A 22,974-nucleotide genomic window follows, 5' to 3' on the forward strand; every position below is an offset into this window, starting at 1 on the left:
CTGATAATTATCACAATTTGAATAAAGTATGTCAAAAGACAACAGTGAGAGGAGCAAACTAATTATTTATAATAAGATATAATTATTAAAGAAAAAAAAACATCCCTCGACCCATCCATCCTCTCTAACTACCGTCCCATATCCCTGCTCCCTTTTCCCTCAAAGCTTCTGGAAAGACTTGTCTTTACCCGTGTGTCTCATTTCCTCAATTCCAACTCTCTCCTTGACCCCCTTCAATCTGGTTTCCCCCCCTCCACTCTACAGAGACTGCCCTTATCAAAGTTACTAACGACCTAATCGCAGCTAAATACAAAGGCCACTACTCCATACTAATTCTTCTTGACCTCTCAGCGGCCTTTGACACCGTTGATCATGCTCTCCTTCTTCAAACTCTTCAATCGCTTGGTCTCTGTGACTCTGTCCTCTCATGGTTTTCCTCTTATCTCTCCCAACGCTCATTCAGTGTCTCCTTTTCTAATGATACCTCCTCCCCTTGCCCTGTCTCGGTTGGAGTTCCCCAAGGCTCCGTCCTTGGTCCCCTTCTATTTTCTCTTTATACTGCCTCTCTTGGCAAACTTATTACCTCTTTTGGATTTCACTACCACCTGTACGCTGATGACACCCAGCTATATCTCTCCTCCCCGGACCTCTCCCCTGCCGTCCTGCAACGTGTCACTGCTTGCCTTTCTTCCATCTCTGACTGGATGTCATCCCGCTTTCTGAAACTCAATCTCTCAAAAACTGAGCTCCTTGTCTTTCCTCCTCCTAATACTGATCCTCCTCTTTCGCTCTCCCTCCAAGTTTGTGGTACCAACATTAGTCCATCCTTGCAAGCGCGCTGTCTTGGCGTCATACTTGACTCTGGTCTCACCTTTGAGCCTCACATCCAGAATGTTGCCAAATCCTGTAGATTCCATCTTAAAAACATAGCCCGCATCCGCCCCTTTCTTGCACCAGATACTACCAAGGAGCTTGTCCATGCTCTAGTAATTTCCCGCATGGATTATTGTAACCCTCTCCTGATTGGTCTTCCCAATAGCCGTACTGCACCTTTACAGTCCGTAATGAATGCTGCTGCTAGATTGATTTTCCTCTCTAGTCGTTTCTCTCACACCTCACCCCTCTGCCAGTCCTTACATTGGCTTCCTGTATGCTATAGGAGTCAATTCAAGGTACTAACTCACACCTATAAAGCACTGAACAACTCTAGCCCCTCTTATATCTCCTCACAGATCCATAGGTATGTCCCTTCTCGGTCTCTCCGTTCTGCCCGTGACCACCTCCTGTCCGTTGTCCGCACTCGTACGGCCAACTCGCGCTTGCAGGACTTCTCACGGGCGGCTCCCTTCCTATGGAATAGCCTGCCTACCGCCATCAGACTCTCCCCTAGTCTTGCATCTTTTAAGAAGTGCCTTAAAACCCATCTCTTTAGGAAAGCTTATGGCCTCCAAGACTAACCCTTACCTCACATACCTGTCTCTTGCCCTCTCCTAAAGGGCAGCCCACCTTATTTGATTGTAAATTCCTGTCCTAATGTGTTTTACACCCCACCTCCTATAGAATGTAAGCTCGTTTGAGCAGGGTCCTCTCAAACCTATCGTTCCTGTAAGTTTATTTGTAATTGTCCTATTTATAGTTAAATCCCCCTCTCATAATATTGTAAAGCGCTACGGAATCTGTTGGTGCTATATAAATGGCAATAATAAATAATAAATAAATAAAGCGACACTATGGTCACCAGAACAACTACAGCTTATTGCATTTGTTCTGGTGAGTAGGATCATTACCTTCAGGCTTTTTGCTGTAAACACTGTCTTTTCAGAGAAAATACAGTGTTTACATTACAGCCTAGTGATAACTTCACTGGCCACTCCTCAGATGGCTGTTAGAGATCCTTCCTGAGTCATGGCTGCCTAAAATGCATCCAAACATTCAGTGTCTCCTCCCTCTGCCTGCAGACACTGAACTTTCCTCATAGAGATTCATTGATTCAATTCATCTCTATGAGGAGATGCTGATTGGCCAGGGCTGTGTTTGAATCATGCTGTCTCTGCCCCTGATCTGCCTCCTTGTCAGTCTCAGCCAATCCTATCGGGAAGCATTGTGATTGGATTAGAGAATCACTTCTGATGATGTCAGACAAGCAGGCCGATCAGAAGCAGAGCCAGCAGCAGCAGACTGGAATATAAGGTAAGATTTTTCTATATTTATGGGGGACAGGTGGATTGTGGTTTTAGCACTATAGGGACTCTATCCTGACCATACTCATTCCTTTAAAGGAAAACTCCAGTGCCAGGAAAACAATCCATTTTCCTGGCGCTGGAGGCTCCCTCTCCCTCCCACCCCCCAATCCCCGGTTACTGAAGGGGTGAAATGCCCTTCAGTCACTTACCTGAGGCAGCAACGATGTCCTTCGTTGCTGTCTCCTCCTCGGCGCCGCTCATCCTTCTGTCTCCATCGGCCGGTGGGCGAGACTGATAATAGACTGATAATCTGTGCTATGAAGGAGGAAGTGACCTCTAGTGGCTGTCTAGTAGACAGCCACTAGAGGTGGAGTTAACCCTGCAAGGTAATTATTGCAGTTTATACAAAACTGCAATAATTACACTTGCAGGATTAAGAGTAGTGGGAGTTGGCACCCAGACCACTCCAATGAGCAGAAGTGGTCTGGGTGCCTGGAGTGTCCCTTTAAGCATACTTTTGTGAGTGGTAGGTGTTTTCTGAGTTTTTCTCTGTACAAAATAAGTTAGACAAGTGGAGTGCTAGGTGAGTGGGTGATTAGATAACATGCTAAACAAACAACAGTACTATATGCTTGTTATAAAATATCTCGCCTTCCCCCTCTCCGATTTAGTTTATTTTTGTGAGAAATATATAAAAGCTGTAAAGCATATATTGATATAACATGTGAGGTAAAAATCTGTCAATAGCCGAGACAAAAGACACGTGTGACATTACCAGCGACATAAAATTGAGTGAGAGCTGGTACCTTCATGCCACAAACCTGGTGGTCTGCAAAGTCCAGGTTTTTCCTATCCGGGATATTGCGGGGAGCTCTGTAAGTTGTTTGTGTGGTTCGATTGTATCGTGTGGTTTTCCGCTTGCATGGCCGGTACATTGGGGTTGAGACCTTATTAGCTCTCAGCCCAGATAGGTAGATGACTTGATAAACAGAGGATTGCAATTTCGATGTGCTGTGAAGTAGGCTCTCAGTCCTCTTCCCGCTGTAGCTCCGCTCTCCTCCAAATGATGCTTTGTTTGTGGTTACAGCCTGCCTGCATACTGTTAGAGTAGCCCAGAAGTGAGTGAAAATAGCCTTGAATTTAGCCGTACTTTGGCAGCGTAGGTCTGAGAAATCTGCAAGGTGCAGCTTGAAGCCCTTAGTAACAGGTTCTGGTACACCCACCATCAGGGCAGCCCCAGCCCTTCACCAGCCAGAGTATGTTAGGAGATCATCCACCACAAGTCCGGGCTCTGCTTCAGTCCAGATCAGCGGAGACCGGGATAACCCCCACCGGACCAAAGGGGGGGACGAGACCCGCACCGCAGTGGTTGTAAAGGTATGGCAAGAGAGCAGCCGATTCTCCCGCTCAGGATTGAGTTGTAGGCCGCAGACTCCGGAACCCTTTCAAAGTAGGATCTCCGAGGGAACGTACCGATCCAGGGTCAACCCAGGTATGTTCGGTGAGGTATACTGTAACAGAATTTTAATAGGAGATGGCCAAAGGGTCAAAGTTAATTAATCTCATGAGAACAGAGTGAAAAGCGGGGGGTAACCCACAGAGAATTGGAGGTAAATAGGGAGAGAGAGAGTCTGATCTCATTGCCTGTAATTAATGTGAACAATTTAAAAACTGAACTATGCTTTAATCATTGGGTTAGAGACGCCAATATAGAAAAAGAAACTCGTCCGTCGCTGTCTAACTAGACCATGAGTCAATAGTGGCAGCTAGGGTAGAGGGCATGAAGAGAAAAAATAATAGTATAATAAATGATACAGGGGTATATACAATACATAGGAAAAAAGAAAATAAATAGTGAAAAGACCCTCACAGATTATGATGGATAAAACTAAAAATTGTGTACTTGGGCAATTCCCACCAGTTTGCCACAGTAAGCTGACAAAGACATTGTGTGGGCTTCTCACCGTCAGCTTACTGTGGCAAACTGGTGGGAATTGCCCAAGTACACAATTTTTAGTTTTATCCATCATAATCTGTGAGGGTCTTTTCACTATTTATTTTCTTTTTTCCTATGTATTGTATATACCCCTGTATCATTTATTATACTATTATTTTTTCTCTTCATGCCCTCTACCCTAGCTGCCACTATTGACTCATGGTCTAGTTAGACAGCGACGGACGAGTTTCTTTTTCTATACTGTAACAGCTTCCATATGAGAAGTAGTTATTTAGGTTTTTGGCTGTAAACATGAGGAACCGAGGAGCTCCTTCGATCTGCGTCTCGCTGACTTATACTGGCCCCTGCTCACCCATTATTAATGTCGAAAATCTGCTTCTTTCCATGGGTCAGGGTATCCGTGCACAAATATGGATAGAATTGATATTGGTAATGCAGAAATTGAATTTCAACATTGTCAATAGGTAAGCAGGGAACATGTACCCAGAAATCGTTCGATCCAGAAATGGGGAATGGCACCCAAAGCCTAACGGCACCATAACTGCTACAATGGCATGTACTGGTTATGGTGCCTAGAGTGACTGTTACACAGCGTTATTCACTAAAGTGAGAATTGCAAGGAATTTAGGCTAAAATAACTCATTCTTTGTTCAGATTGACTATTTTTGCCTTCAATTTTAAATTCATTTCAAATTCCCACCAATTCTCTATACCACTCCCAGATTATTTCTGGTAATCAGAACTGTGCTCATTTGAACTTTAGTGAATAAAGACCCAAATTGTTATCTATATAAAGGGACAATATAGGCACCCAGACCTCATCATCTCATTGAAGTGATCTGAGTGCGGTGCCCCTGTCCCCCTTAGTTCTGCAATGTACAACATGGCCGTTTTTGAGACATGGTTACTTTGCAGGACTATAACTGTCTCTAGTTATTGTCTATCAGACAGCTAGTAGAGTAGAGCATTAGGACATCCAGCGTCAGTGAAAATCCCATAGGAAAGAATCGAGGCAATGCATTTATATGGGGAAGGCCTAATGAGTTTGCCACCTATGCCGTGCATTAGGTCCCCCAGTCGGAGTAGGCAGGGCGCTGACCCAGCGCCAAGGGACATGGGCGCTGGAATCGGGTAAGTGACTAAAGTCATTTTTAACCCTTTATGTGCCGAAGGGATGGGAATTGTATTCCTAACGCTATAGAATCCCTTTAAAAGAGCACTGAGAACCACGTCTCTGTGACCTGCCCTGCAGCTCATTGATTAAATATTGGAAATAAATAATAATAAACCACGTCTATGAGTTGTCCGACTGGTGTATTCCCTGGCACAGGCTGAAAGTCAGTGACGGAAATAAAGGAGAGGGTTTGACAAGCAATCCCCCCATCTACCCCCACAAGTAAACCACACAGGAAATAATGCATGCACGTTTTCTTTGAGGAATATAAACTAAATAGTAAAATAATAATAATAATTATAAATATGCATGTTGAGTTCATTCTGCTACTGTTGCATTGTACATGAAAACCAGCCGTCGTGTTTAATTAAAAAAAACGCCACACAGTGACCAAATCATACTACAGAGGCATGTCAGAGTTACATAAAAATGGAAACACAAAAAAATAACTGAAGCCAGAAAAGCACAAACACAGGTGTGTATTGGAAATTTCTTTAAAAACCAGCTATTTTTACCTAAATGTTGCAAATAGTTTCAATTCACAATTCATTTGTTGCTAAAATTCAGTTATGTCCTCTTTTCCTCCTTCTTGGCAATAAGTGGCTGTTGGGTACCCAATAAAACAATATATTTTACACTTGAAGCAATAGGTTTAACTTGGGGAAGGAGAGGCTACACACAAATGAGTTTCAGCTAAGACGAACAAATGAAATGCCTTTTAATCTGCACCCAAACTAATAAATCCATTCAGGAATAAGGTTCCATGGGTAACGCCCGGACGGATCGATCAGTTCATCCCAGCTAAAATGCATGTCTAAGGACCTGCTTTGATGAAAATTATATTGGTTTCCGTGGTAATCGCTTCCTTTTTTAGCTATTTGCCTCATTACTCCACCTGTTTTTTGCCTTGATAAAGCTGCCCCCTAGTGCCCACACGGTGAAACACAGTAGAATATTGGGCATTAAATTGCTCATCATTTTGAATGCCAGGTTTGGAGTGGTCGGCGATTTCACGCGCTCTACGCAGACAGGATTATTTACTATAGTTAAAATTCGAAATTAATTTCAAATTAACTTATACATCGTGCAGACAAAAAAAACCCTCAGCAAATGTGTAGATTACGAGTTCCGTATGACCTTAACCCCTTAAGGACCAAACTTCTGGAATAAAAGGGAATCATGACATGTCACACATGTCATGTGTCCTTAAGGGTTTAAAATGATGGTTACGGTGGGATGCGCAGCAATTTACAATTCACGCTATTCCGTGCCAGGACTGCTGCTTCCATCCAACCCTGATGGTCAAACACAGATTTTTTTTCTTTGAAAATAATTTGCAGGTCACCGAATATTTTTGCTTTTGGTTTTTGTTGACTTTGGGTTAAGGGATTAACTGCCTACACAGTTCTGTGGACTTTAGCCCTTTAACTCGTCTCTGACAACCCCGATATTATAGACTACATATCCCTGAGAAGTTATAATGCTGCTGGCAAGGCATCAAGGAAGATGTAGCCCACATCTGGAGTGCCGAGGGTTACCTACCACTGAAATCTGATTCCCTCTGTGTATTTGTCTCATCCTTTTAGATTGTAAGCTTGTTTAACCCCTTAAGGACACGACATGTGTGACATGTCATGATTCCCTTTTATTCCAGAAGTTTGGTCCTTAAGGGGTTAAGCAAGACCTGTTTGATTATAGTGTTCCCGTATATCAAACATGTCTTATTATAACGGTTTGTCTTGATTTACATAATGTACAGACAGCACTGCGGGAAAAAAGTTCCATCACTCTCAGCAAGGCAATCATGGGACGTACAGTCCACAGCACATTACAGGCAGGTAACCCCCTAACTCCGAACCCCACGCTTTATTTAGTGACATTCTTTTCAATTCGGCATCTATTTTTGTAGAAGTGTAAATATGAAGTGTTGGAACACTGGAACATCTCTAATTAATGGGGACAATTGGCATGTAAGTGGATACAACTGATAGGTGCCTAAAATTAAAAAGTTTTACCTGCAAATGTGTGTAACAGTTGGAAAATGTATTGTAAAGGAAATAATGATCAGGACAGAACTGGAGGATTTTATGAGCAGCCAATGGAAGTACATCGTTCATTAACAAATAATAATAAATCGCAGAATAAAAAAATTCAGCCGAAAACTGACAACATCCTGGAAGACTGAGATGCTTTCAATCAGTTCCCAATGAACAATGAAATGATAAGGTTGAATTTTTCATATTTTACATCTCGTGATTTATCATGCCTTATTTTATTTGATTTTACAGTGTATAATCCTGAATGGCACAAAAAAAAGGCACGTGATGCAAATTTATGGAAATGTGTAACTTCATTCCTATGGCACCTTGCATCATTGAAGTTCTGGAAGTAGGACGTGTTAGTCTTATTTCTGTGTGTTAATATTTCACCCCACAGAACCATCCCAATTACTTGGTACAATCAACAACAAAAAAGCAAGTGACAGTTCCTCGAAGTCTTGTGATAGCTTTATTTAATAATCATGAATTGTATATACAGTTATACAAGTTTCAGACTTATTCAATTACAGAACCTTCAGCTGTTAATATGTTCCCATGGAACTTTGGTCCTTATATAAATCAGTGTTATTTACTTAAGTTAGAATTCAAAGTGAACTTTAAATTTAAGGTCCAAATAGTAGAGATACAGTTCTGCTTTGAGTTCTGGCAATAAATTAAAATTTCATGTTGAATTCTCACTTCGGTAAATGGCTCTGAAATGTGTTTTTGCCTGGCAAAGGCTCATGGGATGTAGAGTTCGCTAACAGCTGGGGGTTAGGCATTTGAATACCACTGCGCGATATCCTTGAGCTACCAGTTGGTTCACATAAACTGCATTGTTGCTGATTTGCCCGAAATACAAAATGGCTGCCGCCTACAATTTTAATTATTGATGGGATTTATAAAAAGCTGCAAAATAAACGTGATCAAAGCTTTATTTTATTTCTTTGCAATTACATACTCGCTCCTCTCAGTAACTTTTATTTTGTTTCTATTAGAACCATTAACCAAGGCTTAGATTGATTTGCTGAATTTCTCTATACATTTATTCACAAGAATAAAAAAAAGGACCAGCAGTAAAATTTTCAATTCATTATTTATTATCATTAGGATTGTGTGCCAAACCCTGCCTTATAAATTCCACGAACACAAGAAAAGCTCATCCATACAACAATTGTGCGTTAACACGAGCGAGGAAAATAGACGCTCCTACACCGAACGCCTGCCCTTTAATGTTTTTGCAGCCAGGATGGGCCTACGCTGGCCCACATGGCAGATCAGAGTTAAGCAGACACTTGCCATCTTATCATTTTAACAACAGCATAAACCCTGCTTGTTAAGAGTAAGTTAATACACTGAGCACTTTAGTTCATTTTGGATTGCAGCGAAACGAACGAAACAAAAACACTTCCCTGTTAAATAATGTTTTGAAGCAATACTGAATAACTATTGTGTTTTCCTGGACTTGGATCACTTCCACCTGTTGATGGGCAGTGCATGAAAACACACGCTTTGTAGTATGTAGCATTTATATGCTGCAGGAAACATATCGGAGCAATCTCAGACCCGTATTTACTTAACGGGCATATCACTGATGCATTCTGAGATGTGATATTTGTAAAGCCTAATGTGGCAGACAGTATATCCGAACGTGACCACGTACCCTGCTGCCAATTTACTGATTGAAAGAAGGGTTCCCTGTATTGTTAAAGCTTCTGGGTAGGGCTTGCAATGATTGCTGGAATAGGTTCAAGACTTCTAGTTCCATAAATAGTATAGCAGCAAATAGAACTCTTTCTTCACCTTGTGCTTGGTTTATGCCAAACGCCAGATCCCAGGAGAAGGAAAAGCAAGTGCATGGTATTTTAGATTCTGGCTTCGTGAAAGAAGAAATAGGTACAGAGTATCTCTTGTTAGAGTGGCGTTTTGATGCAGACATTTTAATGACTGAATAACTGGATTTAAAGGGACATATTTCAGCTCACTAAATTGGTTATAGTCCCTCCATTCAGTATTAAACCACCAACGAGCAGTTTAACTCTGCATAAAGGTTCTTGGCCACACCAGCCTGGCTCCAACTGGGGATATGGGTAAGGCAGAGACTGCAGCTTAGCCACACCAATTCATGACAATAATGGGTGCTAGAATAGGATGAAGCCAGTTGTGGTTTCCTCATTAGCCCGAGCAGCACAGAGGAGATAGGCTGCTGGAGACTCTTATTCACTAAACTATTAAAAACGTTTTAAAACTGAACTTTAGGTCCGTGCCATGGGAACCCAGACACAGTATCCACTTCAATAAAGATGAATCCATTACCGTGACTACAGTGTCCCTTTAAGAGCAGCTGTTTCAGCAAGGTAAAAATAAATAGATACAATTCACACAGCTCCATTAACAGATTAATTAGAAGTCTGTTGGCTAAACTGGTGGAGTGCTATGTTTGGTATACTGTAATTATAATCTGATAGCAATCTGAACACTGCCATTTGCACACAATGATCTCGGGAGATTGGGCCACAAATTGCTAGATTGGAGAATAGATCTAGGTTTACGTTCTTGGACTATTTGCGATTCAATTGTTCGATCTTCACCATTCCTGGTTTGGTGTATAAAGCCCTGCGAGCCAAGGAATTGAAATTTGTATTATTCAAAAAACTATACTTTCATACAATCATAATACCAAATACACAGGTTCGCAACTGTAGCCATCCGTGTTAGGGTGTCTGACTCAGAAGCTACCCCAAGATTTCATAGACAGGTCGTAAAGAGATGCATTCAAACACATAACCTTTAGCTGTAAGCAAACTACATTTCCCAAACTCCTTTGCCAGAAAAAAAGTACGGGAAAGGTTCTGGGAGATGTGCCCTAACAGCTGGGGGCCAGGAGTTTTAAAACCCCTCTTATAGTACCATGCCCACACACTGACAGACAGTAACAGTAAACCCATACAAGAACACGTACTAAGGCTCAATTTTGAGAATGATTATATAATAAGAAACATAAATGCTTTTTTTTTTGGATCAATATTAATAATGAATGGATGATTTACAAGGTCCTTAACACCCTTAAAGAACCAATGATTTTCTATGTTGTCATAACAATCTAGCCCTTAAAGACCCTATGCCGACACTCAGTTGTCTTTATTGGCAGCAGCTGCCCTTATTAGATCTGCTAAAGGTAAACGTGCAATTTCAAGATGGCATAAATTGCCAGAATTGCAAGGAAAACTATCAGTTCTTAGATTGCTAAGAAGCTGTAGTCTCTGTGCCTTTAATAACACAATCAAAACCTTATCAGATAGTAATATGCTGCTTATAAAGTAAATTATTGGCTTAATATTTTCTTTACATTTTGCACTCCTCTGGCCCTCTGAAGGTTTGATTTCAGACATCTTCACAACCCGGGACCTGGCTCTCTTTAACACGTATGATGAGCATTGCAGTCAGTAAGAGCAACGTCACGGCTGGTTAATGAAAAAGACGATGTGAGCTTTGTCATTTGGGAATTAATCCAAATCTGAAGCCTCATATAATTAACCTGTCACGGTTATTCACCAATTTATGAATAGTTGGTCAGTTAAAGCAAATTTCAAAAAGCAAAATTAAAATCGGTTCAGTTATTTTGGCTTAACATTTGAACATCACTTTAAATTCACAAATCTCGTGAGACACACTGTGAGTATTGCAAACTGCAGAGTTTGTTAGACTAATTTGGGAGTATTTATTAAAGTGTTGCAGGCAGTTTTCCTTCGTTTCGTTTTTATTTAGTCTGCCTCCCCACCTATTGCTCTTTTTATAGGTTTTAAACATACACAATTATTAATGCTATTAAAAGCTGCACGTCTAGCAAATCTTTACATCACTTTTCCCCTTGCCAGAAAAGCTGACACTTTTTACTATTTAATAAATAACAGATTGGATGCCACAAAAAGAGAGTTCTAAACACTTTGATAAATCTCCCCAAATGTGAAAAGGCTATTGCTATGGTTCTCAAACTGTGGCCAAAGGACTATCATGGTGTCCCAGCCTCGGATTCAAAGTCAGCAGCAAATTACTGGAAGATCTATATAAATTGTTACTTTGCAATCTTTTTCTTGCAACCAGGTATTTTCGTTATGGTCGATATACGGTATATTTCTTTAGACTGCAAACGAGGTATGTAGATAATGTCTTGGGAGTGCTGCAATACTAGAGATAGCCATGGCCCTTTAAAACACGACAAATTGCAGCTCTATTAAAAATAAATGCTATACCTGTTGCCTATCCCTATTTAGCTTAAACTCTGGCTGAGTATTGCAGTTTTAGCTCACCAACAGCAGGGGGAGAAAGGTCTGCTTTAAATAAAATCAAAGCAAAACACCAACATGGCACAATGTAGAGTGTTATTTTGCCACTTTGTTAACCACAATGCATTGCAGGGAGCCAGATGACAGAATGTATCAACATCTATATTCTGAATAACACATTGCCCAGGTCTGCTCACTCGTTTTACCCACACATTGCAAAAGCTTAGAAGAGCAGACACATAAAATCATCCCAGTTTCAACAACACTGAAGTGTAACAAAGATGCGGGTTATTTATAAGGGTTTTTTTTTTTTAAACTCATACAAGACAATGGTGTCATTTCCATTAACCACTCCCCTGTTGGTGGATCAGTAAACCTAACTGCTAACAGTGGTTAAATGGATTTTGTGACACTAATTCCCAAGCAGAAATTTGGGTTGTAAAGCTCCAGAGTAATAAAAGGATTTTGTAGCTTTTGGAGAGGGACCAAGCTTCGCAGGTGCTGATCGCCTTTTACAGTCCTACGAACACAGCGTGGGTTGCAAAGTTCACAGCTATTCCCACCCTGTATTTCCATGGATTTTACCAAAGCCTGCAGCATAAACAATGTAATCCCTTGCAATGAGTCAATTAAAAAAATAAAAAAAAAATCTTTCTGTAGAGGTTGAAGGGATCGTAATTTGATTGGAGCACGTGGCTTTTCCAAACTTCCACCGTGTGCCAAATAAAGAGACCGTTACGGTGAGGTTTTCTTCCTGCAGTGAAGACCAGTCTTCCATTGACTTGGGGCACTTAGGATGCAGGACACAGACTTCATGATTTCACGGTCTGGTACTGATGCAGTGGCAGTCATTACAGATTAGATCAGAAGACTTACCATGTCTCATTACATCTTGTGTCTGCGTGCAAGCAGCTCTCAGATTTATGTTCTGATTAAATATGTGTATTTATAATATATATATATATATATTTATATATTTTAGAAAAATCTGACATTTGCCATTTTCAATGTGAAAACAGTCAAATGTATTGCAGTCCAACATAACTAAATCTTTCTGCTCTTGGGACCTTCTTAAAAAAAGGGCCCTAAAAATAATTTCCATTTTATTATTTCATAGGTGGTTAAGATTTCAGGATTTGGGGAGGGTGGGTATTGGGGTAAAAATAAAAATACATTTTGCTCTTTTAATGGAGTGTGTAACCCGTTTAGGATTGGCTGACGCAGTAACGCAAGTCTCCGCTTAATGCTTGGAGATATTAATGCAGTCAATCTGTCAAGATGCAGCAAAGATCGCAGACGTCAAGTGTCACAAGTGGTGATGCACTGAAGAGGAAAAAAAATAAAATGCACAAATGACACTTCGTGAGTGGCAGCCATCTGCCCCGCAGCTGGAACTGGAACATGTACGGTGTCAGCTGGAATCTTGCATTCAGAAGAAAAACCAATGAGGTTTTGCGTCATGTGCATATAGTAAATAAAAATTAAAAAACATAACAGAAAGCCGTTCAAAGCTTATAGCTTATGAATCAATGAGGGGGGGGGAAAAAGCCATAATAAAATCTGCGACTTGTTGGGGAGGGATGACGCCAGCTTATGGCGCAGTTTCTTTAACACTCATACATTCTTCTTAAAGTCTATTGACAGAAGAGGAGAGTAGCATATCCCTGCATGGATTCTGTCGCCGTGGGCTCAGAGCCAGGTCTTCTGTCACCGGAATTCATAGATGGGCGCACTGTGTTCTGGGACATGCGTCAAATTTAAAGACTGATACCTATATGGAAGAGAAGAGAAAGTGGAATATTTAGTTTACAGTAACAGTTCTGAAGGGATTTTCTATGTTTAATATTAAAGAAAAAAGTTTACTCCCATGTCACTCTCTACCCCAACAAAAATGTATATGTTTTACCAGACTGTGTTCACATTGCGAGGACACGCACACACCATTAGCGCCTTAGAATCTGGGTGGGTAAACATTGCTCATGATGGAGCAAAGAGTCATGCTTAAGGAATTAACAGTTTTCCAAAAACTTCGCCCCATCCTACATGCAAACCAGCTCTCTAAGAAGCAGCTTAAAGGGAACTGACAATTCTCTTGAATTAAAGCCATTGAATAACAATAAAAAAATAAAAATAAACCCACAAATTGTGCCAGCCCCCTTTTTCATGAGACAGTCAAATGTATATTAAATTTTTTTGGAAATGACCCACTCCAGTTTGGAAAAGAAGCATTGCGAATGAAGAAAGGAAATAGAAAGCTTGTTTCATTTCTCCTTTACTCTGTATACTCTCTCTAAGCTGACTTCCAAGGGTAAAGGACAGAGCTTAAAACAATGACGGACAAGGAGCTAAGATGGCGGCTCCCTGTCACAGAATAAAGTGTATATTTCTACATTTTATTGTCTCATCTCACAAATACAGATTTCTTCATTATAGGGAGACAACCCAGACCATTAAACCCTTGGGAAGTGACTGTTAGGTGAAAGCTGACTAAGTATACTTCTTTTGTAATGCAAAGTGTAGGGTTTTGACATTTCTGATCAGGCGTATACAGCATATGATTAATATTGGGCTAAATGCACTAGGTAAATCTCACCCCTAGGGATCAGTGACTGTCCAAATCATCGGAACAATCTTTCTTAAGTACCTGGACCAAACAGGATAACCCACTCAATTAGGGACTACAGAGTGCTGTGAAAACACAATAAAAAAGGACTGCAAGCACTATGCAGGGTTTCCGGCCCCTGGTATCTTGTGTAGGAGCTTGTATCAGGTTCGTTCTGCTCGGACCAGGAAACAGATTCTCTCTGGCTGTGGCTGCCAGAGAGACAGCACTAAGTGTATATGTTATTTACTAAACAAGAAAGTAAACTTTTTATTTTTTTTTACACACACATCCAAGCTGTGAAGTCAGCAGAGTTAGATTGTTTCAGGCGGGTTATATTTTGGCCTAATTCCTTCTCTGATTCTTCACAATTACGGTATCATTGAATAAACCCTACTGCTCATAATTAATACTCCTATAAAAAGGAACATGTCTGACCAGGCACCATTATTTTTTTTTTTATATGTTCAAAAGCCAAAACACTGGGATTTACACTTAATAAAAATAAAACAGCACAAAATTAAATAATCCCTGGAAACAGTAAACCAATCTATGAATTCTGAAAATATGTCACATAGAAAAGCACATTTAGTGAACAAGTAGCCAGGATTACTGCAAATACATGATGTCAGAGTCCAGGGATCACTGAACACATGAATGAGCTCACACTCCCAACAGATTCCATATGGCAGCAGTTACTAGGGGAGGGGGACACACTATTGGAGGGAAAGTGCACTATGGGATGAGGGGAAGGGGAAAAACACTATGGGATGAGGGGAAGGGGGAAAAACACTATGGGATGAGGGGAAGGGGGAAAAACACTATGGGATGAGGGGAAGGGGGAAAAACACTATGGGATGAGGGGAAGGGGGAAAAACACTATGGGATGAGGGGAAGGGGGAAAAACACTATGGGATGAGGGGAAGGGGGAAAAACACTATGGGATGAGGGGAAGGGGGAAAAACACTATGGGATGAGGGGAAGGGGGAAAAACACTATGGGATGAGGGGAAGGGGGAAAAACACTATGGGATGAGGGGAAGGGGGAAAAACACTATGGGATGAGGGGAAGGGGGAAAAACACTATGGGATGAGGGGAAGGGGGAAAACACTATGGGATGAGGGGAAGGGGGAAAACACTATGGGATGAGGGGAAGGGGGAAAACACTATGGGATGAGGGGAAGGGGGAAAACACTATGGGATGAGGGGAAGGGGGAAAACACTATGGGATGAGGGGAAGGGGGAAAACACTATGGGATGAGGGGAAGGGGGAAAACACTATGGGATGAGGGGAAGGGGGAAAACACTATGGGATGAGGGGAGGGGGGAAACACTATGGGGTGAAAACACTATTGGACAAGGGGATGGGGGGTTAAAGAACACTATGGGACAGGGGAGGAGGGGTTAAAGAACACTATGGGACAGGGGAGGAGGGGTTAAAGAACACTATGGGACAGGGGAGGAGGGGTTAAAGAACACTATGGGACAGGGGAGGAGGGGTTAAAGAACACTATGGGACAGGGGAGGAGGGGTTAAAGATCATTATGGGACAGGAGAGGGGAGTGGGTGGTAAGGAACACTATGGGACAGTTTGTTCAGAATATTCTTTTTCTGGGTTTCCTCCTCTAAAAACTAGGTGCGTCTTATGGAGCAAAAAATACGGTACTTTACAATCAACCAGAGATTTTCTACTATGTCTACACCAGCGCTGCAGAAAAACAGTCACACCTTATAAATTAAAAATTTAATAAAACAGACAAGGAATATAGCTGATCTCGCTTGTTAAAATACCAAGGTGTTAAAATACCAAACATTAAAGTTGAGTAATTAAGGTTTATTTGAATAGACTAAATGAAATTTAATAGAATGAAGAATTCCGCATGATATCTTGAGTAAATAAGAGGCAGGTTAATGCATTTCAATCTCCTATTCTCCTCCTGCGCTGGGATAGGGCAGTGTCATGGCTACTTACCATTCAGAGCTTCGATGGTAGTAATAGCCTTCTATGGATGCCGCAGACTTCTGGAAGCAGATGTAGTAGAAACCAGCAAAGGAAGCACCACTGATATCTTTGATTGTGTGATCAGGGACCAAGAACTGCTCCTGTCAACAAGAAAGGAGACAAAGAGTCAACATGGAAATTATATTTCACTCAAATATCTGAAATGCCAGTATAAGAGCGCTATTGGATCTGTTGGATGCTTAGCATAATATATTTTTTCTTTACTGTATATAATCATAGAAGCGCTCTTCCTGAAGACAACCCAAGACACAGCCAGGATATTGAGACCTGGCTGATATCAACCATCAAAAAGTCTTCATTCTAAACAGCGTAAAATCCTTCTAGTGTTTGACGAGCTTGCTACGCTACACTTGATGAATGTGGACATAGAAACTAGTGCCTGGGAGTCTGATCCTGAAGCTGCTGCCCAGAGTCGGGGGCACCTGAAGACAATGGCAAACGCATCACGTTTCATACTTAATGTTGTGATGATATTACATACAGAGGACATTGCTAGTCATGAACTGCATATCAGGGTAAAAACGTGCCAAGTACAACAAGACGCAAAAGGATTTCATGGCACAAAAATGGTGGAGAAAACATATGACATGCAAGAATGTATACCAGAATCAGCAACGTTACCTTCCATCTCATGAAGACATAATCTCCAACCTTCAGCTCGTCATAGCCAAAGTCATCAGAATTGAAGGTTTTTGCATACTGATAGAAGGCTTGAAACTTCCCCTGCAAGACACAGACATAAAATGGCTTCTATAAATAAATCGTACAGCTAGGGAGGAGGAGAAGGCACTCTGTAAGAACATGCAATTCTAGAACCAATGAAAGGCAGGCAGAGCAACTTCCCAAATTTGGCCAACGTACTAAGCTGATTGGCGAACTACCAGCAGTCAACATCAGAATCAATAAATTATTACACAAAACAGAAATGGTTACCCAGTGTTTACGATCCACATCTTCATCTGCATCCCACTTTCTCGTCAGGAACGGGTGCTTTTTGCTAATAATTTCTCCTTCAAAGAAGGTGGTGAGGGTTGGGTATTCCTAAAAACAAATAATATATGAAAGAAATTTCAACCTAATAAGATATCCTAAGATTGCAACAAATACTACAATCGCAAAATGAAATGGAAACAGATTTACCCGGCTGTTTGCATGATTTGGCTCAGGTAAAGGTTGCTTGAGGTGAGTGTGATGAAACCACCATGTTATTCGGGACTTTTATTTTTATTGGTTCTGTAGCTGAAACTACCAAACACCGACCACTCCCCCTCATCCTTCCTCCTCCCCCCCCATTAACTTCAAAGAGAACAGTCGATTAAGTGCTCTCCTTGTGTGGCCGCCGTTCGCATAGTTGAACGCCACGTGCAGGAGAAAACTCTCTTGTTCGCACGAAGGAGGCAGCGGAACATGGTCGTCGAGTGTTTGGAACTAAAATTGGACACTCGACTTCCCGAACCCCGGTCAAACCATACAAACGCCTGCTTCCTTTTCCCAAACAGCTAGGAGAGCGCCGTTCAGTAGTTTTGTTCCCACGAACCGGGGGAACAATCGCTACTATGAGCCAAGGGGTTCTGTACGAGCATTTGTTCGTTTTTGAGACTTTCCAAACTAGGCCAACCGCACAACCTAAAATCATGGAACCATTTCTGGGCAGGAGCCTCGCGTGTGGTCGGCCAAAATTAGACTTCCATAAAACTCCAAAACCCCTGAACTGATCTAGGTAATTTTTGGATATGTTGGTCACCCAGATAAGGGCTATCAAGGGATAAAACATTTGTGTGGATTTTATGTGTTTTGGGGTACTTTTTAAGTTTTATGAAAAATTTGTTTTTTCTGCCTCGAGACAGCAGATGTCATTGGAAGGGAATTGGCTTAAGGATTTGCTGCAGACAGCAGGTAGGAAGAGGCAGATCAGCTCATAGTAAAAGGCTCTTTCAGAGTGTTTCACATTTCCTTTTTCACATGTTCTTTTAAAAACAGATCATTATATAAATGCCCTTTAAATCTCCGGGCACCTACTGTGACCTACCTCGGTAAGGCCTTTTATCTTCAAATATCCACACAGGTAGGCATTCTCCATATCCACATGCTGCAGAACAAAAGAAAGATTAGTTGAGCACAGCAAGGCTGGAGTAATGAGGGAGAACAGTACATGGAGTTTAGTTCCAAGGTATGCTAAACATTTAACCCTTTACAGATCTGTGACATTATATGCAATCACAACACTCCGGTACCCGAAACATGTCGAAACCAGAAACCTGCTGTAATTAAAAGGACAGATACATCCCCTTTAAGAACAGTAGAAAAGAAAAATGAAAACATAGTGTTAAGACCAGTGACGGTCTATGTCGTCATTAGGGGTTAAAGAAAACTTGTCCAATGCCAGGCTACTGCCAAATTTGTAGAGAATTCACAATATCTAGGCAGAAACTCATGTTCCAAGCAAGTTACTGAACCCCCACGATGTAGCCAAAGGTGGCGTTACAAATCTGGCAGCAGAGAGGTTAAACTCTGCATGCGCAGCATTTCATTGCGCACATACAGTCTCCAGGAACTATGACATCTTCAGGTCAGTGAAGTGATCATGGTGCTTGTATTAATGCTTTAAGCTTTCCAGTGCCATGATGTGCAATTCACCCCAAAGGCTGCGAAAATGCCAGTGTTTGTAGTGTATAATTCCCCCAGTAATTCTTCATGCAATATATATTTATTGCTTCTGCAGGGAATCCTCCCCTTCATCCAAGTGACTCAGCTAATCAGGTTTCCATAACACTGGTGAGAATGAACAAAAATTATTTATGAGCACAGAGAGCGTTTGGAAAATTGTGGCCGAAATGAAAATTTTCTACTTTAAAAAGTTAACAGCTGAACTACAACTCCCAGAAATCTAAGTCAGCAGTACTTTTGGAGCACAAAGGGGGAAACTAGTGGGCTTACGGAGCAAGGTTTTTATAATAGCATAATAAAAAACATATAGTTGTTATCTAACACTTTGTACCATGTGAGCCTTGGAATGTCCTTTAACTATGTCCTCATTAAATAGGCCAGGTTAATAAACTATACGCATTCTTGTCACTGGTTCAAATGGACCTGGCAGCAAAAAGGTTGTGTTTTTTTTTAATAAGCCAAGTGACGCATCCTTTGGAAATGCAACAGCCATGATGATTCAGATGCAGCCAGAGGGTGTCAGCACTGACTCACCACTCTGCCAGCACGCCTTCCAAAAGTAGCCGTCATATTGCTGACACCCAGCCATCAGCTTGACATGGCACTCTTATACCGTCACGTGCTCTGTGCCAGAGTGAACATATATCTATCACATGCTGGATAAACGAAATGCTACCAAAACCAAAGTAAACAGACCAGCATTCATTGTGGATGCATCCACAATAGCTGCTGTGTGAGTTAATAGCGATCCTGCCACAGACAAGTTTATTAGAATGCCAAGAGACATCTGCACTACAGCTATGGTGGAATGCAACTCCTATGACCCTCAGCCAATGAACTGTAGTCCATGCAGATGCCTATATCCCTCACTATGGAGTGTGTAAAGTAGCCAAAGAAAGGTTTTGTTTATAAATGAACACATGCTCGTAAGATTTTTCAAAAATTAAACATAATGATGGCAGTTCAGAATCGGAATAATGAGTATAATATATTTAACATTCTAATGTTTCCACGGCAATCGCTCCACTTTTCGAACTTTGCTGTAGAATTGCTCGTTATAAAAACACAAAGGAACCTCAAGGTTCAACGGAAAACCGATCCTACAAAAGAGACGATGACAAAATAAGCAGTCACGACAAATTGAAACTAAACTGCATATGACTAATCTATTGCTTGTTCTTATGTACTCAAACGCTAATCGATAATAGATAACTCAGATTACAGCCATGATTCAATGCTCACAGGGTAGGGTTCAGTTCAGGTCAGTGGATACATACAGAGTATCGCCAAACACACACTGAGGTCAATACTACTAAGCTTTCACTAAACTATGTAAAACCAAGAGGTTTATTTAATAAAGTCTCAATCGCAGTCAATATTGGAATAATGGTAATACATTTTTAGGAAAACCCATGGCTTGGCTATTTCTGTACAGCTTTATTTACCTGAACCGGTCTCTTGTGGTCATGGCGGCCCGCGGGATGCTCCATAGAAAGAGCTCAATTTATCTAGAGCAGTCACTGGTGATCGAAGGAAATAGCAAGGCTTGACGGCGGTAACTTCGCCCAATGCCAAGCTTTCTCTCCTACTTTCTCTCAGTATATATTTTAAATGGATTGGAATCAAAGCTTGTATATTTCTGAAATACTCATTTGGGAAGGGGAGGTGACAGTGAGTGCTGCTTTTATAATGAACTCTGTTTCAGTTACGGCAGTATCCAGCTCTGTATGGAATTTCCACTTACAATAGTGTTACAATTTTTATTATAAAGATGTTTGAACTGCTTTAGGAGGCGTTATACCTCTCCCCGTTCCAGGAATGATGGGCACATTAATGTAACACCCACCCTCTCCAGGCTACGCTGTTGGCCCTGCAAAGCTAAAATATCCGAAGCAGAACATACCTCTCATGACACCAACATGCTGGTCTCATTGCCAGAGCTTCAGAGTCCAATATTACCCAGTAAGCAGGGAAGGATTATGATCCCACAGGACCTTTAAAAGTTTGTGTACCCCCTCCATTCTTCACATAGGGATAGTTAATGGGGCCAAGCAAATTCATGGTTATGGGGCCCCTGTCTAAAGTCTGTAAGGAGGTTTATCCTGGTCTCCCCAATCAATCACCACTATGCTGAGAAATTATTGACATATAAGGGGTTTTGTATGGAGTTTTTTTTTTTTTCAATACTATACATATAAAAGAAATTCTTCCAGCACAATATATATACACACACACACACCTATCATTGCTTCGCTTCACAGCATTATGGGTACCGTGGGAAAACTTCTGTGTTAAGCCATTTGAAAACAGTTAACACTGGAAAATAAGTAGGCATCATAACCACTTCACTGAGATGAAGTTGGACCCTTCGAAGTTATGCATAGCTGTGTGCATCATGAAAAGTACACATTATATCACAAAGGCTGCATTTTATATATACATAAATAAACTGAACACATCAATAGCTACAGCACCCCACAGATTACCCAATTACAACAGGCAAACATTCCTGCACAGGTTCTCCTCTCTCAGTCCTCATTTCTAACTGCCCCACATATTTACCCACAGCATACACCGCTTTCTAAAGACCAACATCATTAACCAACAGTGCCCAGAAAACAAACAACCATAAGCTTGTACCTACCACCCTGTCATCTATGCCCTCCCCAGACCACCACCGGCATGCCCTCCACAGAATACCCCATACACCCGGCATTCCTCCCCCACGATACCCCCCTATACCAATACCGGCACTCCCCCCATAATACCCCCTATACCCGGCATTCCCTGCCCCCATAATACCCCCTATACCCGGCATTCCCTCCCCCCATACCCGGCATTCCTCCCCATAATACCCCCGATACCCGGCATTCCTCCCCCATAATACCCCCGATACCCGGCATTCCTCCCCCATAATACCCCCGATACCCGGCATTCCTCCCCCATAATACCCCCGATACCCGGCATTCCTCCCCCATAATACCCCCGACACCCGGCATTCCCCCCCATAATACCCCCAATACCAGGCATTTCCCCCCATAATACCCCCTATACCCGGCATTCCTCCCCCATAATACCCCCTATACCCGGCATTCCCCCCCATAATACCCCCTATACCCGGCATTCCCCCCCATAATACCCCTTATACCCGGCATTCCTCCCCCATAATACCCCCTATACCCGGCATTCCTCCCCCATAATACCCCCAATACCCGGCATTCCTCCCCCATAATACCCCCAATACCCGGCATTCCCCCCCATAATACCCCCAATACCAGGCATTTCCCCCCATAATACCCCCTATACCCGGCATTCCTCCCCCATAATACCCCCTATACCCGGCATTCCCCCCCATAATACCCCCTATACCCGGCATTCCCCCCCATAATACCCCTTATACCCGGCATTCCTCCCCCATAATACCCCCTATACCCGGCATTCCTCCCCCATAATACCCCCTATACCCGGCATTCCTCCCCCATAATACCCCCAATACCCGGCATTTCCCCCCATAATACCCCCTATACCCGGCATTCCTCCCCCATAATACCCCCTATACCCGGCATTCCTCCCCCATAATACCCCCTATACCCGGCATTCCTCCCCCATAATACCCGGTCTAATCACTCCCCCCTCCTTAGTCTCCCCCCCCCCGTTTACCTGCAGCACCACCTCCACATCGTACGAGTTGCCCTTGCTCTTCTGGTGGCCCCGGAACTTGGAGCCGCTGTAGAGGAGGGTGGTGGCCACCCCGGGCTGCTGTGTGTTGATGGGAGGCGGCGGGATGAGGGACGAGGTGCCGGAGGCCGTGCTGCTCACCTCGGTGCGGACCGGCATATCCAGAGCCCGGGCCCGCTGGGCTGCGGCTCCTACTGACCCGCTGGCATGGGCCGCTTCTCCGCTCCCGGCCACAGCGCCTGGGCCTCTCCAGCACCGCGAGCCCGGATTGGCCGAGCTAGGCCCCACCCATCGCTCTCAGCTCGCTGCTGATTGGGTGAGCGGGCCGCAGGGAATGCCGGGAGATGTAGTCACGCTGGCGGCTG

General features: G+C 42.4%; 1 protein-coding gene across 1 annotated transcript; it reads right to left on the bottom strand.

Moving 5' to 3' along the window:
- Window positions 1–8,430: 8,430 nt before the first annotated feature.
- On the bottom strand, window positions 8,431–22,918 carry GID4 (GID complex subunit 4 homolog). The gene is made up of 6 exons (XM_063430657.1): window positions 22,592–22,918; window positions 18,294–18,353; window positions 17,198–17,305; window positions 16,886–16,987; window positions 16,214–16,344; window positions 8,431–13,410 (listed from the first exon to the last, which is right to left on the bottom strand). The coding sequence occupies exons 1-6, from the start codon at window positions 22,766–22,768 to the stop codon at window positions 13,347–13,349; spliced, it is 642 nt and encodes a 213-aa protein (XP_063286727.1). The 5' UTR covers window positions 22,769–22,918; the 3' UTR covers window positions 8,431–13,346.
- Between the last annotated feature and the right edge of the window lie 56 nt (window positions 22,919–22,974).

This window comes from Pelobates fuscus, chromosome 8 (genome assembly GCF_036172605.1).
Source record: "Pelobates fuscus isolate aPelFus1 chromosome 8, aPelFus1.pri, whole genome shotgun sequence".
Classification (NCBI taxonomy): Eukaryota; Metazoa; Chordata; class Amphibia; order Anura; family Pelobatidae; genus Pelobates; species Pelobates fuscus.